The following is a 16,778-nucleotide window of genomic DNA, read 5'->3' as shown; positions in this document are numbered from 1 at the left end:
TCTTATGAGTATAACGTTTCTACTAGTAACTTTGCAGATGGAGGTAGGGACCGCGACCACCATGGCGAAGATCTACCTATGGGAAAATATAGAAGTTTCAATTTCTGTAAAAAATTCTAATGCAAACTAAAAAAAATATTTTACATTATTTTGTTTGAACTTTTAACTAATAAAAATAAATGACCCAGCACATTAATTAAATGTGCATCGAATAATTAAATTAAATATATTAATTAAATTCATAACTAATACTTTTTAAACCATTAACTAAAAGCATTACTAACATTATATTAAATATGCAGTCATTTACATTAAAAAATGTGTTTATAAATTTTGATTATTTTTAATAATATTCATGACTTTTTTAAATTAAGTTTATTTGCTTTTAAAATGAAAAATACATATGTTTAAAACACTTACACACACACACACACACACACATTTAATCTAGGTGTCAATCTACACTTGGAAATGGCGAATAGCAAAAAGTGTAGTGTAGAGACACATAAAGGTGTAACAGAAAATATACAAGTGAGTAAATATATTTTTCCATTTAAACTGAATATCATATGCAGTGGTGTGACAGAATCTACTCTAAACACAAAAAGCGGTGTCAAACATCACCAGTCATCCTTTGATTACACACAGGTGCAGTGACAGGCAGATACATTTTCAGAGGCGGGCAAGAACCCGCTAGTAACAGCAGAGGCAGTGCCAGCGATGGGCAGGCGGCCTACAGAAATACCAGCAGTTGTCAGTGGTGGGAAGGCATCGGAAGGCGAAGGCCCCAGGTGGGGGGAAAGGTTTCTCAGTGTGTGCTGCCAGTGACTCCCTGCACTTCATACATAGCAATGAGTGTCATGGCGACGCGAGGCAGTAATGGAAAATCTTACCTGAGGATATGGAAATCTCCCGAGAGCAAGCTGTGGAAGGAAAGCAGATTTGACGAGTTTAAAGATTTGCATGTGAGGGCATCACTTCCACTAGACAAGTCCTGATTAAAATGAGAGAGAGAGAAAGGGAGATCATACAGGTGTGGTAAGCAGTGGGCCGTGAGCTACACCTCAAATCATCACCGGTTACGACAAGGCAGCCAACCCCCCCCCTGGGCATTAATGTTTGTCAGTAATGGCCTCTATCCTTCCACAGGGAGTATAGCCCGGGCGGAGGCATACCTAATAGTTCTCATCCTCCATCCCTGAATAATGCGCTCTCGCTCTCTCTTAAAGACATACACAGAAACGTATGCGATGCCTCGTGAGACCGTGTTCTATAGCATGCTCCATCAGGTTAAAGCAAAGAAGCTGCGCATCCCTGTAGCACAGGTTCAGTTGAATAATTAATGCACTTCCGTTCGTTCATCTGGGAGAATGCTGTAAGAAAATCACCCTCAGCACATTCTATGACCAGATTATCGCATACAAAACCAATAAACATACAAGTTTATTCAATTACATTTATTCGTACCAAAACACTGTGAAATAATTCAGAGAAAACATACAAGAGATAGATAGATAAATATAAAGCCACTGGCAAGGCTAGGTGGACAGTTTCCAGCCAGAGACCCGTAGGCTTCGAATACTGGCAGGGTAGATGCAGCATTTCAACCTTCTGAAGTCAACATGAACCTTATTAGATCGGGTAATAAGCCAAAACCGAGAAATACATCAGTTTGAAATAAACCACTTTCTGGCGAGATACATCAATAATCATTAATAAGAAGTAAAGATAGACGGGAAGAGAGAGAAAAATACATAGATAAATAACTAAAGAATAACTGAGAGAGACAAAGGTTCTTAAAAAACAAGTCACTTACCTTCTGTGATTCTCTGGTAGATAGAGAATCTTCTGCAGATCCCTCATCTTGTGAATATCTCCATGTGCCAGACAGGAAACAGAAACTTAAAAAAAACAGCGCTCCTGAGCACCAGTAGGTGGCGCTGTGCAATTTCATGCAGACTTCCTTCCACTCTGGAAGTGACAAGCAGAGCCACGTACAAGTGCCACCCATGCATGGTGACATCAGTTTCTTTTAGAAGTCGGTCCATCCCCTCATATGCAGAGCCCATTGGTAGATTGAAAGTGCCAGTAAGCAGATTCCTAAATTGGGCCCTTTTTAGATGGAAAACAGATTCAACAGAATGGGGATATGGGAGAGCACTGAGGAATCTACGATTAGATAGAGAATCCACCAGAAAGAGTGTTACCAAAGGTAAGTACCTTGTTTTTCTGATAGATACTTTTAACCGCAGATTCCTCACCTCGTGTAAAAGATACTAAAGCAGTACCCGCCATGGTAGTGGGTCTGTGGATTGGCTCATATCAAAATGTCCTGCCAGATCGAACAGACAAAGTGCCAATCCTGACAGACCTGATTAGCAAGGCACTAGTGCTTCGATAACATGCGCACTGATGCTCACATAGCAGCTTTACAGATACCCTAAACAGGCACTTCAGGCGCCAACTCCAAGGAAGGTGCACCAGAGGGTCCTGAAGCTCATTTAATTAACATGCTGGTGTTACTGCAACAAGAAAAAACTGTTTTTGAAGGTTAGGACATGCAATGGACAACTGTGCATTCACTTGAAAGGAGTACACTTTAGGGAAGTGAGAACCAAATTTAAGTCCCACTGTGGTATCACAAAGGGCTTTAGAGGAAATATGTGGCGAACATTTAAGAATATACATCATAGGTGATTTGAACAAGGACGGCTGGTCCAGCAAATGTAGAAGGCACAGAGGGCCGACGTGTAACATTTCACAGTGTCCACTCAAACTTTGTGCGGCTGCCACACCAAGCCATAAACTTATCCCAGCACCCTGAATATAATGATTTCGTGGAAGGGCGCCTGGCTGCCAGGGTTACATCAACTACTTTGGAAGGGAGATCAACTGCTGTCTCTCAATCTCCACACATGGAGGTGCATGTTGCGCAGTGCCTACTGTGCTGCGGTGATAGAAGATCCTCCATAAGTGGCAACCTGATCAGAGGTTAGATGCTCAGGCCAAGAAGTTCCAGGTAATACACTCTCCTGGCCCAATCTGGAACCACTAAGATGACTTGGGCCTGGTCATTCCTGATCTCATGACAGGAGAGGTAGCAGCGGGAAGGGATACAGGGGTCCTGTGCTCCACTCTAGGCAGATTACATCACTGAGAGAGAGCCTTCTTGGGAACTCCAACAAGCATAAGTGTTGAAACCTCACATTCTCTGTGCGGTGAAGAGATTGAATCAGGGCTCTCCCCATTGATGGGAGATGCCCTGCACCACCTCCAAGTTTGGCTGTCGTTCCTGCTATGGTATGCGTTGCCAGGAGAGTTCATCTACCCTGATGTTTAAAGATACTGCCAGGTGATGATGATTCAGCCTGGTCTAGAGTCACAAGGCCTCGTAGCACAGAACCCGGACACCACAATGCCCTGCTTGTTGCAGTACCACATTGCTGTGGTGTTGTCTATAAGATCCTGCTCCAGCCTCCCGTTGATGTTAGCAGGAAGGCCTTCAACAACAAATTAATTGCCTGCAACTCCACCAGGTTGATGTGGAGGTGGGCTTCTCTGGAAACCAGAGATCCCTGATCTCCACCTCTCCCATATTTCCTCCCCAACCCTTAATGAGCATCTCTCACAGCCATCAACTATGAATGGAGTTATTTTGTTGTGTTCTCTGAAAGCTGGATAGAATCCCAACATGTTTCCTTGGTGCTGAACCCACTGGGACATCAAATCTCACCACAGAGCTCGCATGTGCCATCTGGCATAGTCGCTGAACACGATACAGAAGGCCAGTAGACCAAGAAGCTTCAGAGCTATCCTCACTGAGACACACAACGGAGGCTGAAACAACAGATTTATAGCATGCATGTCTGAGCTTCTTGATCCGGAGGGAAGGCCCAAAAGCTCATCGCATCCAAGATGACTGATGAAAGGGAGCCTCTGCATAGGAGTCAGGTGTGACTTCAGCAGGTTGAATGAGAACCCCAACGTAGTCAAGAGGTTTGCCATCTTCTTGAGGTGGTACATGACTGACTATGGCAAGGCCGCCTTTAACAGCCAGTCGTCGAGGGAGGAGAATGCTGGTATCCCTGAATTCCGAAGATGGGGAGTGACCGCTGCCATCACCTTTCTGAACATCCAAGGGGCACTGGTGAGGATAAAAAGAAGAACGGCAAACTTAAAGTGCTCACGGCCCACCTTGAAATGCAGTTAACGCCTGGGGGCCTGCAGGACAGGGATATGAAAATAGGCCTGCTGCATAGGAAGATGTTAATAGGCCCATGATCCAAAACAGGAAGAAGGCCTCTGTCCTTCTTTGGCACAAGGAATAATTCCCAGTCCTCACTTTTAAGGATAGTACCCTCTCATTGGCTCCTTTGAACTAAAGAACCTGCGTCTCCTGGCACCAAATAGTTGGTTCTCTGAAAGCTGCTTTGATGTAGGTGGCAGGTGCGGCAAGTTGAAAAAGAATGGTGGGGCACAGACTTACTGGACAATTTGAAGGAGCCACTATTCCGATGGAAACTGTGTCATCAATGAAGGAAGGGCGTGATCCTGCCACCTACAGGATGGTTGTGTGCCGCTAGGGGCACAACGTAGGTGTTCTGAAGTTGTTACCGGGGAGGCAGAGGATTTGGACATACCCTGGCACTGATGGCCTAGTCTTTGTCTGTTGGAAACTGCCAGGAGGCATATTGTGTGGGCACTGCTGATGCGTAACATCGCAGGCATATCCCTGAAAAGGGCGAAACTGTTAGGGGAATTGCAAAACTAGGGCCAAAAGACCCAAAGAGAGTACCATGTTTCAGCTTGCTTTAAAGCATTCTGGGACAGAGTCCACTTATTTACTGAACAGGCAGGAACCGTGAAAGAGCCTGTCCTTTAGGGATGCCTGGATGTTCTCGGAGAATCCTGTAGCTCGCATCTATGTATAGTACCAAAGCATAACACTCATCCCAAGAGTGCTTCATAGACAATCAGTGGTGTCTAGGCCTGATCAATGACAAACTTGGCCGCATCACAATCATCCTGAGTGGTTTGGGTCAAAGTAGCCTGCAAGTCATCTGGAACTGTAAGACCTTATCCACCGTGTCCCAGAGTGCATGGCTGTATTAGCGACCCAAAAGGCAGCTGGGATTTACCGACCAAGGTTGGCTGACAAAAACATCCTCTTACCAAACAATTCCATATATTTGAATTGTCTGACCAGAGGAGAAGCAGGGAAGGCTTTAGGGTTCACTTTTCTGGAAGACGCCGACATCACCAAACTATCAGGTGATTTATAAAATCAGGATCAATTGGTGTTGGTCTGTGGCGATTGATTGGAGAGTCAGAACATGGTTGAGCGCAAGTGAGCAAGAGAGTATCAATGAGGCCCTCATTGAAGGACAGAAGAAGTTCAGTTGGTGCCTGGCCAGGGTGCAGAACCTCAGTAAGGTTATTAGTTTTTACATCCATATTGGGGAGGTGAAGATCAAGGACTTTGGCAGCTCTCCTAACTGTAGCAAAGGATGTATTTTCTTCAGTTGCTAGTCCAGGAGGAGAAACCAACCAAGTACTTGGTGCACAATTGAGTAAAATGGTATTGAGTTGGAGTCAGAGGGCTTGAACATTCTTTATTTGTTGCTGTCAGTATTACAGAGAAAAGAAAAGAACCAACACTAAACAGTAGCCATGAAAAACCCAGTCACAGGGAGGTACTGTACAAAATCCACAATACAACCTGTGACGGTTCACTATAGATAGGGTAATACCCAACATCATGTACCCATGCACAAGCAGTACATAGTATAGTGGTATTGTAGATTCATGGGGGGGGGGCATAAGGATCTAAACAGTAGTCAATACAGAGGAATCATCACTCATTCACGAAGGCCTGTTGTGAACCGGAAGGGTATAGGAAAGCAGCCAACAGTACATCCCAGACATCTAGGTTCTCACTCAGTTTGTCACTCTGCACTTTTTCATTTATATTTTCTCAGCTACAGACCATTTGGCCATGTCGCCTTCCCAGCGCCTCCAGTCAGGGCCTGTTGTGTCCAACCAGGGGATCGGGAAGCCTCGTTTGGCAAAAATGAGGAGTAAGTGTAGGAATTTAAAGCCATTTTCTGACACTTTTGTAAGACACATGTTCACCAAAATGCAATTTACTGGGGCTGCCGGGCAGGGGATTTGTCACCACTACCGTTACCCTCTCGCCCACCCTCATCCAGAAGGCGTAAACAATTGGGCTGTACCGGTGTGTGGTGTAAGAAAGAGGGCATAGGACGGTGACAGCGAGGGAAGTACAATGGTTTGAAAGGGTTTATTCTGTGTCACATGAACGGTGTTATGTAGCGGCACCAGCAGCGTTGATATCAAAATGACCACACAGATTTTGGCGCTGGGCTCAAAACCTATACCGGTGCCACTGCAGTGCCTGAAGTGGGTTTGAGGATCATAAATGGCACCGACGGTGTATCCGCCAGCAGTAACCCGTCTGAATCCTTGATGCTCGAAGGCGCACCGGAGGGAGTCTCAAGTGTGCCGAATATATGCACTATTACCTCTCTGAAGGCCTCGATCAGCTGCCACATGTTCAACAGACGCAGAAACTTGGGGTACATCGGGACCAAGGTTGGAATGGGCTCCGCAGTGGAACAAGAGTGAGAGCTGGAGACACAATGATGCCCTCGCACCTCCTCTGGAGATCGAGAGTCACTGGAAATGACAGAGTCCCATTTGGCCTTCTTGTGTTTTTTATGGACTATAGGAGTGGGAGTGGATTTGCTGCTCTCTGAACTTCAACCAGATTTGGGACCTGCGTGGAGTCTTGCTGTTTTGCCACATAGAATTTCACCTCACGTTCTCAGGTGGCTTTTGGATTCATCTGGGCACAATTGTCATAGGTCTTGGAGTCATTCAGAGAACCCAAAAACCAGAGGCACATCTTCTGAGGAGCTGTCACAGACCTCTTTTTCTGGCAGTCCTTGTAAGGAATAAAACCTGTAGTAGTAGGTGTGTGACAGCTTCCCTTGCGCACTGGAAAAATTCAAGAGAGGAAATCATTGAGAAAACATCTCTTCACGGTATGAAGAAAAGAATCTCCGGATCCTCATCTGAAGGCAAGGAAAGAAAGGAACTGACATCGGCATGCATGGGTGGTGGCACTTATATGTAGCTCCACTCATTACTTCTAGAGTGGAACAAAGTCAACACAGAGTCGCACGGCACCACCTACCGGCATGCAGGAGCACTACTCTTTGAGGTACAGTCAGATGGATGGGGATAGTCACAAGGTGAGTAATCTGGTTTAGAAGTATCCATCAGAAACTATATATACACACACACACACACTGATATATAGAGAAATTGGTCCATTAAAAATACAAACGATTTCAGGCATATGAGTGAGTATAAAATTGACAAAAATAGAGGTGAAAATGTATATGGACAGGAGAACTGGTAGATAAGATAGAAAGAGTTCAGTATAAAGACATATAGTGAGGCAGACATTCATGAGAGGTCATATAAGTCAGTCAAGAGTATATTTCAATTCCCACCCACCAAATCTTTATATGGCAAATGGTGAAATAACAAGTTGAAAAAAATATTATACATATCAAACAATCTTTAAGCACTATGGCGTAGAAACAAAAATATTTGATTAGCCAAAGGGCAAATAATCTTGATTAAAAGCTCCAATTGTTAAAAAATGTTTGCCAATGAGATTATAAAACGATATACAACAACAACTTCTTAAATGTGTGAAACCATAGGCTTGTGTTTCATAGTACGGTTAAACCACACCTCTGCATTACTAATGGGCTTCAGAACCCTATAACCATGTGTGAAACATGGGAGTTTGCTTTATTGTTTTGTCTGTCGGTATTTCAATCGTCGCATTCCTCAGGAAGATTATTTCAGGTGAGGACCTAATCAAAAACAAGTAAGATCGCAATACAGCTTTTCCCCTAATTTTGTCATGGTGAAATAAAAATCTAATGGCAACATGTGTGCACCATCAAGCAGCCTCAATACACGTCGAAACAAATCATTTCAACTGAAGATAATCCTGGGATATATATATTACCTACTGGCGATAGCCAGTAGGTATATATAGTTAGGATTTTTTTCCTATGGGATTTTTGAAAATTCTATGTCGAATAACTTTGGCGTTTGAGGACAGAATTGGCTGAAATTTTCAGGAAAATGGAACATTTTGTTTCTGAGCAGCCCCTGAAAATTTGGGGGGTTTCGTCAAGGGGGGGCCGAGAAAAAAGGGGGGTCCCAAAACGTGTTTTTCCCATGCAATTTTCCATAGGGCGGTTGGCCTCACTTTTAGCCCGAACGGCTGAATAGATTTACACCAAACTTGGCAAAATTGTAGGGACTGGTAGCCCGATGTGCCTTTGCTATGTCTCAAGATATAGGCTCCAGTGGTTTTTACGAAAATTAACTTTGAAAAATATATATTGGGCTACATTGGGCTATATATATGTTGGAGCCCAAATGTAGCCCAATGTAGCCCAAAGATGGCCACCAGAGACAAAAAAAAACAAATGTAGCCCAAATATCAGCCAGATGTAGCCCAACTATAGCCCAATGACAGAATGTCCCAGAGTGTTCTAAAGAACAACTAGAGTGCTAACAGTCCTACTTATTACAAAGGTATGGCACACCTGAAGCCATCTTGATTGGAATAAAGTGGTAGCTCTTAAAACATTTAATTTAAAAAGGAACAAAATGAGGGGGTTCATTTTGCCATAGAAAGTATGATTAGCGAATATATGACGAAATCCCGCATACCATCAGTCCGCAAAAAAAATCCTGCATGTACTATTAGGCCGCAAATTAAAATAACGAAAACTTTTAGAACGAATATGCCTTTAGCATACACTAAACAACTAAACTACCCTAAACCCTAAAACACTACCCCCAGCATGACCCTACACTACACAAACAGTACAACACTACCCTAAACCCTAAAACACTACCCCCAGCATTACCCTACACTACACAAACACTACAACACTACCCTAAACCCTAAAACACTACCCCCAGCATGACCCTACACTACGCAAACACTACAACACTACCCAAAACCCTAAAACACTACACCCCAGCATGACCCTACACTATGCAAACCCCTCAACACTACCCTAAACCCTAAAACACTACCCCCAGCATGACCCTACACTACACAAACACTACAACACAACCCTAAACCCTAAAACACTACCCCCAGCATGACCCTACACTACACAAACACTACAACACTACCCTAAACCCTAAAACACTACCCCCAGCATGACCCTACACTACACAAACACAACACAACCCTAAACCCTAAAACACTACACCCCAGCATGACCCTACACTACGCAAACACTACAACACTACCCTAAACCCTAAAACACTACCCCCAGCATGACCCTACACTACGCAAACACTACAACACTACGCAAAACCCTAAAACACTACACCCCAGCATGACCCTACACTACGCAAACACTACAACACTACCCTAAACCCTAAAACACTACCCCCAGCATGACCCTACACTACACAAACACTACAACACTACCCTAAACCCTAAAACACTACCCCCAGCATGATCCTACACTACGCAAACACTACAACACTACCCTAAACCCTAAAACACAACCCCCAGCATGACCCTACACTACGCAAACACTACAACACTACCCAAAACGCTAAAACACTACACCCCAGCATGACCCTACACTACGCAAACACTACAACACTACCCTAAACCCTAAAACACTACCCCCAGCATGACCCTACACTACGCAAACATTACAACACTACCCTAAACCCTAAAACACTACCCCCAGCATGACCCTACACTACGCAAACACTACAACACTACCCAAAACCCTAAAACACTACACCCCAGCATGACCCTACACTACGCAAACACTACAACACTACCCTAAACCCTAAAACACTACCCCCAGCATGACCCTACACTACGCAAACACTACAACACTACCCTAAACCCTAAAACACAACCCCCAGCATGACCCTACACTACGCAAACACTACAACACTACCCTAAACCCTAAAACACTACCCCCAGCATGACCCTACACTACGCAAACACTACAACACTACCCTAAACCCTAAAACACTACCCCCAGCATGACCCTACACTACGCAAACACTACAACACTACCCTAAACCCTAAAACACTACACCCCAGCATGACCCTACACTACGCAAACACTACAACACTACCCTAAACCCTAAAACACTACCCCCAGCATGACCCTACACTACGCAAACACTACAACACTACCCTAAACCCTAAAACACTACACCCAGCATGACCCTACACTACGCAAACACTACAACACTACCCTAAACCCTAAAACAATACCCCCCAGCATGACCCTACACTACGCAAACACTACAACACTACCCTAAACCCTAAAACACTACTCCCAGCATGACCCTACACTACGCAAACACTACAACACTACCCAAAACCCTAAAACACTACCCCCAGCATGACCCTACACTACGCAACCACTACAACACTACCCTACACCCTAAAACACTACCCCCAGCATGACCCTACACTACGCAAACACTACAACACTACCCTAAACCCTAAAACACTAGCCCCAGCATGACCCTACACTACGCAAACACTACAACACAACCCTAAACCCTAAAACAATACCCCCAGCATGACCCTACACTAAACAACCACCACAACTCTACACTACACTAACACAACACTACACTACACAACACTACACTACACAATCACTAACCCAAGAAAAAATTAACACAAACCCACTTACCTCTCTCGTCATCGTGGTTTTCACAACGTAAATTCATTTACCATACATGCCTTTAAAACGTAATTCTTTGTAAAGGCATGCGCGATAAATGCACATGCGTTTTGAAAAAATGCGGGATAATGGTATGCGAGGTCAATGACCTTGCGGGATAATGGCATGCGGACTGAAAGTCTGTGGGATAAAAAATGCGGGAAAATGGCTGCAAACCATGATTAGCAGCAGACTTCCCTGGTGAGCACTAGCTTTACTACAGTGATCTAATGAGCAACTAGAGTGCTAACATTCAGAATTTATGGCAAATGTGTGACACATCTGAATGCCTTCTTGATAGAACCAAAGTAAACAAGCATTGAAAATGCAATAGATCTCGCCCTCGTTTAAGTTAAAGCCATTCTGTTTGTAATGAGGTGGCTTTTTAGCTTTGCTTTTATTGTGTTATTATTATATGTATGCATATATGTATATGTATGCATGCATTTATATTTATATAGATATGCAGATTATATATGTTTATATATGTATATTACCTACTGGCGATAGCCAGTGGGTATATATAGTTAGGATTTTTTCTCTATGGGATTTCTGAAAATTCTATGTCTAATAACTTTGGCGTTTGTGGACGGAATTGGCTGAAATTTTCAGGAAAATGGCACATTTTGTTTCTGAGCAGCCCCTGAAAATATGGGGGGGTTTCGTCAAGGGGGGGCCGAGAAAAAAGGGGGGTCCCAAAACGCGTTTTTCACATTCATTTTTCCATAGGGCGGTTGGACTCACTTTTAGCTCGAACGGCTGAATAGATTTACATGAAACTTGGCAAAATTGTAGATATGGTTTGCCCGACGTGCCTTTGCTATGTCTCAATATATGTGCTCCAGTGGATTTTGAGAAATTAACGTTTAAAAAAAAATATATATCTGTGACAGCGCTCCGGTTAGCGCCCCGGTTCGCGTACCTGACGCGTAACGGAACTTCGCGAAGCTGATTGGCTCTCCGGTGTCTGTCAACATTCTAAACAGTCCGGAGCGGCCGCCATCTTGTCTCTCGGTAGGATCGAGAGACAAGATGTGGTGAAAAACGAAGGGGGAAATGAAGGAAAGGGGGCAAGGTAGACCCCTCCTGACCCCCTAGGATTGATGAGGGGGATATTAAAGTGCCCCGCGGGGCAAAAAATAAAAAAATTTTTTTTTTTTGCGATTTTACGCCGTAGAGGCGCGAACCGGGCAGCTCACCGGGCAGCTAACCGGCAGCGTAGCTGTCAACATTGTAAACAGTCCGGAGCGGCCGCCATCTTGTCTCTCGGTAGGTTCGAGAGACAAGATGTGGTGAAAAAAGAAGGGGGAAATGAAGGAAAAGGGGCAAGGTAAACCCCTCCTGACCCCCTAGGATTGATGAGGGGGATATTAAAGTCCCCCGCGATTTTTCGCGGTAGAGGCGCTTCCCGGTACGCGAACCGGGCAGCTAACCGGCAGCGTAACGGGAGTCCGCCATCTTGTGTTTTTGGAGCGTCCGGTTCGCGTACCGGGTAGCGTCCCGGTAAGCGTAACAAGGGGAAAACCAAGAGAAACAGTAAAAAAAAAATGAAGGGAATAGATTTCCAGCAAACTTGGCAAAATTGTAGGGACTGTTTGTTTGATGTGCCTTTGCAAGGCCTCAAGATATGTGCACGTGTGGATTTTGTCTAATTAAGGTTAAAAAAAATATATATATCTGTAAGCGTGCTCCGGCACGCTTACGTTACGGGTTTTGTTTGCGCTGCAGATCCGATACGTCACGGTTATGCGACGCGTCATGAGGCGTCTCACGTGGCTACGTGATACGTCACGTAATAAAGAATATATTTTACAGCTATAGATATTAGCTTTTAAAAAACCAATGAAATTCACTGAAAAAACCATAGGTTATAGACCATATATAGTTAGGAATTTGCATTTACAAAACCTTGAAAATTCACTGAAAAAACCATAGGTTAGAGACCATAAATAGTTAGCTGGACATTTTATTGACATAAAACCAATGAAATTCCATATATAGTTAGTTGCACTAACTATATATCGCGCACCCGCAATCCACTGCTGATGATGTCACATATTACATCATTCATGACATGGTCAGTGACATCACTGATGACATCACTGATGACATCTCAAATGACATCACTGATGACATCATGACACACCAATACCAGTTACTACATACGCACTCACTGATTCCTACGTCTACACACACATTCACTCATTCACCCATACAATCACTCATACATACAGTCACTCATTATTACAACACTATCATATGCACTCATACACCTATGCAGACACTCACACACTGCCACTCATCCATGGAGTTACTCACACACCTAGTCAGTCCTGTAAAGAATCAATCACACTTCCATTTCCTCATCTATACAGTTAAACACAGAACACCATACTTCAGTGACATCACTGATGACATCACTCATGACATCTCAAATGACATCACTGATGACATCTCAAATGACATCACTGATGACATCATGAAACACCAATACCAGTTACTACATACGCACTCACTGATTCCTACGTCTACACACACATTCACTCATTCACCCATACAATCACTCATACATACAGTCACTCATTATTACAACACTATCATATGCACTCATACACCTAGTCAGTCCTGTGAAGAATCAATCACACTTCGATTTCCTCATCTATACAGTTAAACACAGAACACCATACTTTTTCACACATATACTAACACATACTTACTCTCTTATACAATCACTGATACAAGTACACATTGATATGCACAGAGTCACACACCTCCCAGCCAGCCACACACACACTCAGTCTTCCATACATCCACTCATTCTTCAATATGTAAAACATATTTAAACTTTACAAAAACACACAGACACTAGATGATGTCATCAGTGATGTCATTTGAGATGTCATCAGTGATGTCATTTGAGATGTCATCAGTGATGTCATCAGTGATGTCATCAGTGATGTCACTGATCATGTCATGAATGATGTAATATGTGACATCATCAGCAGTGGATTGCGGGTGCGCGATATATAGTTAGTGCAACTAACTATATATGGAATTTCATTGGTTTTATGTCAATAAAATGTCCAGCTAACTATATATGGTCTCTAACCTATGGTTTTTTCAGTGAATATATATATATATATATATATATTTTTTTTTTTTATTATTTTTTTTAAATATATTTTATGTAATGCTTTTAAGATATTTCTTTTATCGAAATAAAGCTAATTGACTGACTGGCTAACCATTATCTCTGGGATTGCAGTCTGGAGGGATGACCCAAGATCTCTGAATTGTGTTTTTTAAAAATAAATTTCTGTTAGCCTATAAAAATCAAGCAAACTACATTATATAGAACACAGTATTAATATAAGGGATAAGTTAAACATAATAAATGTGTATTGTGCTAGCTGAAACAATAGAGATTATCAGTGCATATTGAAGTGAACATTACATTTGAAAAAAGTTCCTGATCTTAAACCATGACTCCAGGTGAAAATAACAACACCCACTCCAGTGATTCATTGATCACAAAAGGGCAAATTAACATATGTGTTTTAAGTAGCTTATTTTGCTATAAAAAGTTAATTTTCTAGTGTTCTAATATCTGTGTTTTGGTTCGTGTTCGAAAGAGATGAAGGCCACTCAGGAGCTATTGACTGCAATTGAGATGCTGTTTACTGGGAAAAAGGCACACATATGATGGGTAGAAATGGAGACCAGACCAAAAAATGTAGAGAGTTCGGCCACATCAGCTGGGATTGTGTGTTAGCCCCTGATTTATTTTCACTATATACAAAATATCGTGAGACACATCTCTCATCTGGACCCTCTGAGATGCCCCTAGCAACTTTTCTTTTCTCATATGAGGTTGCATCCTTGCCAGAATTACCCTATAGAACTTTGAAAAATATTAGAAAGGTTCTAAACTGAAAAGGAGTTGATCGTCATCAAAGCAGAACCAAATGATATGGGTTTCAGTCCCTTCATTTCTTTCACATCTATTATTACAATGTATTCTACTGTTTTGGAAAGGATGCCGGACTTTGATTATCTTAGGGCAGGCCTTGGTGATGATATAAGGTGGCAAAAGCAAATTGGCAAGTATGTTTCAGCATTGACCCGTGGAGTAGGAGCTGTCAAGCGTTTTTCTCTCATAGGATTTGGGGTTCGATTATTCCCTTATGAGTTATTTTCCTAACGCCTTAGCAGATGCAGCATATAGCTCACAATTCTAGGGTGAAAACATTGGCAAGAAGAACACTGCAGAGCCGATGCAAACCTTAGACACTGGTCAAAAATGTTTAGTAAACTAACTTTAATAGACTGATCAGACACTTGAAACCTTCCACCAATTGTATAATGCACATAAAACAGCATAAAACAGCAGAATAAAAAACCATAACTTTTAAAATTCATCGGCTAATCAATTAAGAGAATGAGTTTCAATAAGTTAGATAAAAAGGTCTAAATACATGACCACAATTAAACAGTGACTTTTAGCCGTTTAAGTCTAATCGACCATGCCCAGCCTTAATATTTGGACATACCACAGGCATACAGGGGCCGGGCATCAGACATCAAGATTCGCAAAGCGACTATATGAAGTCTGGTGCCTAGCTCCCTGCACAGTGGTTTTAACCACCTGGATCTCGGGGATTTGTTGGCTGGGCATTCAAATAAAAAGTGGGCAACCGACTCCACTCTAGAAGTGCAAAATATACAAAGGGGAGCAGTTTGCCCTGGAATTCTCCAACGAGCTGACAATTCTCTCAATAGTAACAGGCCCACCCTAAACCTAAAATACAAAGCCCTATCAAGGGGCTTTGAAATCAAGTCCAGGTAGGGTTCACATAAGGGCGCATCCTTGATCCTGAGAAACTCTATAGTTGTTCTACATTGTTTGGAATTAGAACTTTGTTTGTTTGCTACCCACTGCCAGTACATAGTCTTGAGGGCAGCTTTAGGGGGGGCACATCTATATGTCCAAACATCCCCAAGTCCCAAATCCCCAAGCAAGGTTTTGACATGATTGAGCCACCCAATTTTAGACCAACCAGGCATCGACAAAATTTCTGACAACCCTTCCGCATAACCAGCCAGTTCAGGAACCCTCCATAGGCGAGCCCATAGTAATAGCGGACGGAGTTGGGCCTGGTCTTTGATTGAACGACAACCCATGTCCAGCAGCAGGGGTAACGTTGCAGTGCTCTGTGGGAGGGACATCAAATCCTTTAGAAATTTGTTCTCGGATCTGGAGAGATAATCAATCTTGTTTAGTCCCCACAGTTCTGCCCCATAAAGTGTTGCACTAACCCCTCTTGCTTTGTAAATGTCTAATGGTTAGCCTGACACTGCATGTTTCTGACCTTTACATTTCTTAGTTTGTCTCTGCCTCCTTCTCGAGCTTGCTGTTTAGCCCGTGTGTTTGGCTGTTACCTGTGATGGCTGAGCACAACCTGTTTCCTGCAGCAGACGGGCAATACCAGTTTTTTTCCTGGTTCGTTTGTTATCTGGACATTGCCAGTTTCTCCCACCTTACTTTCATAATTAGGAACTACCTATTTCCATCTATTTCTTCTGCCTTGTTCTGGTGATTTCGGGGTTCCACAGATTGCACCTTGCAGCATTTTCTTTGCTATCTAACATCAGGTTGTGGGTCAGCTGTGATTTGTAAATTCACTTGGCCGGAATCCGCCTATCATTGCCCTCCTTTAATGCCTTTGTTAATGTACATCACTAAAGTGCCCTCTGCCTGTTCCCTATTATATTTATTTTTCCAAATATTTTTATTGTATTTTTGAAAAATAAAGCTAACTTCAAACAAAGAATGAACACATGGTACACCATTATTGACAAATCACAGTGGCAACAAAGGCCGTTGTAAAAACAAAATGTTTGTTTCAGTTCAATGCACGGAGGGGTCCGAGTCACCTGGAC

The 16,778-nt window shown here is 42.9% G+C and overlaps 1 protein-coding gene across 2 annotated transcripts in view; it reads right to left on the bottom strand.

Moving 5' to 3' along the window:
* Positions 1-16,778, bottom strand: part of MAP2K5 (mitogen-activated protein kinase kinase 5) — a 1,262,070-nt gene that overhangs the window by 384,570 nt on the left and 860,722 nt on the right. For both annotated transcript variants that reach the window (XM_078683055.1, XM_078683056.1), the window contains one exon: positions 894-923. In XM_078683055.1, the coding sequence (XP_078539181.1) occupies positions 894-923 (30 nt within the window). The remainder of the gene's footprint in view (positions 1-893; positions 924-16,778) is intronic.

The sequence above is a fragment of the Lissotriton helveticus genome, chromosome 3_1 (genome assembly GCF_964261635.1).
Source record: "Lissotriton helveticus chromosome 3_1, aLisHel1.1, whole genome shotgun sequence".
Lineage (NCBI taxonomy): Eukaryota > Metazoa > Chordata > Amphibia > Caudata > Salamandridae > Lissotriton > Lissotriton helveticus.
The sequence above is the reverse complement of the archived record's forward strand: the minus strand, read 5'-3'. Positions and strand labels throughout refer to the sequence as shown.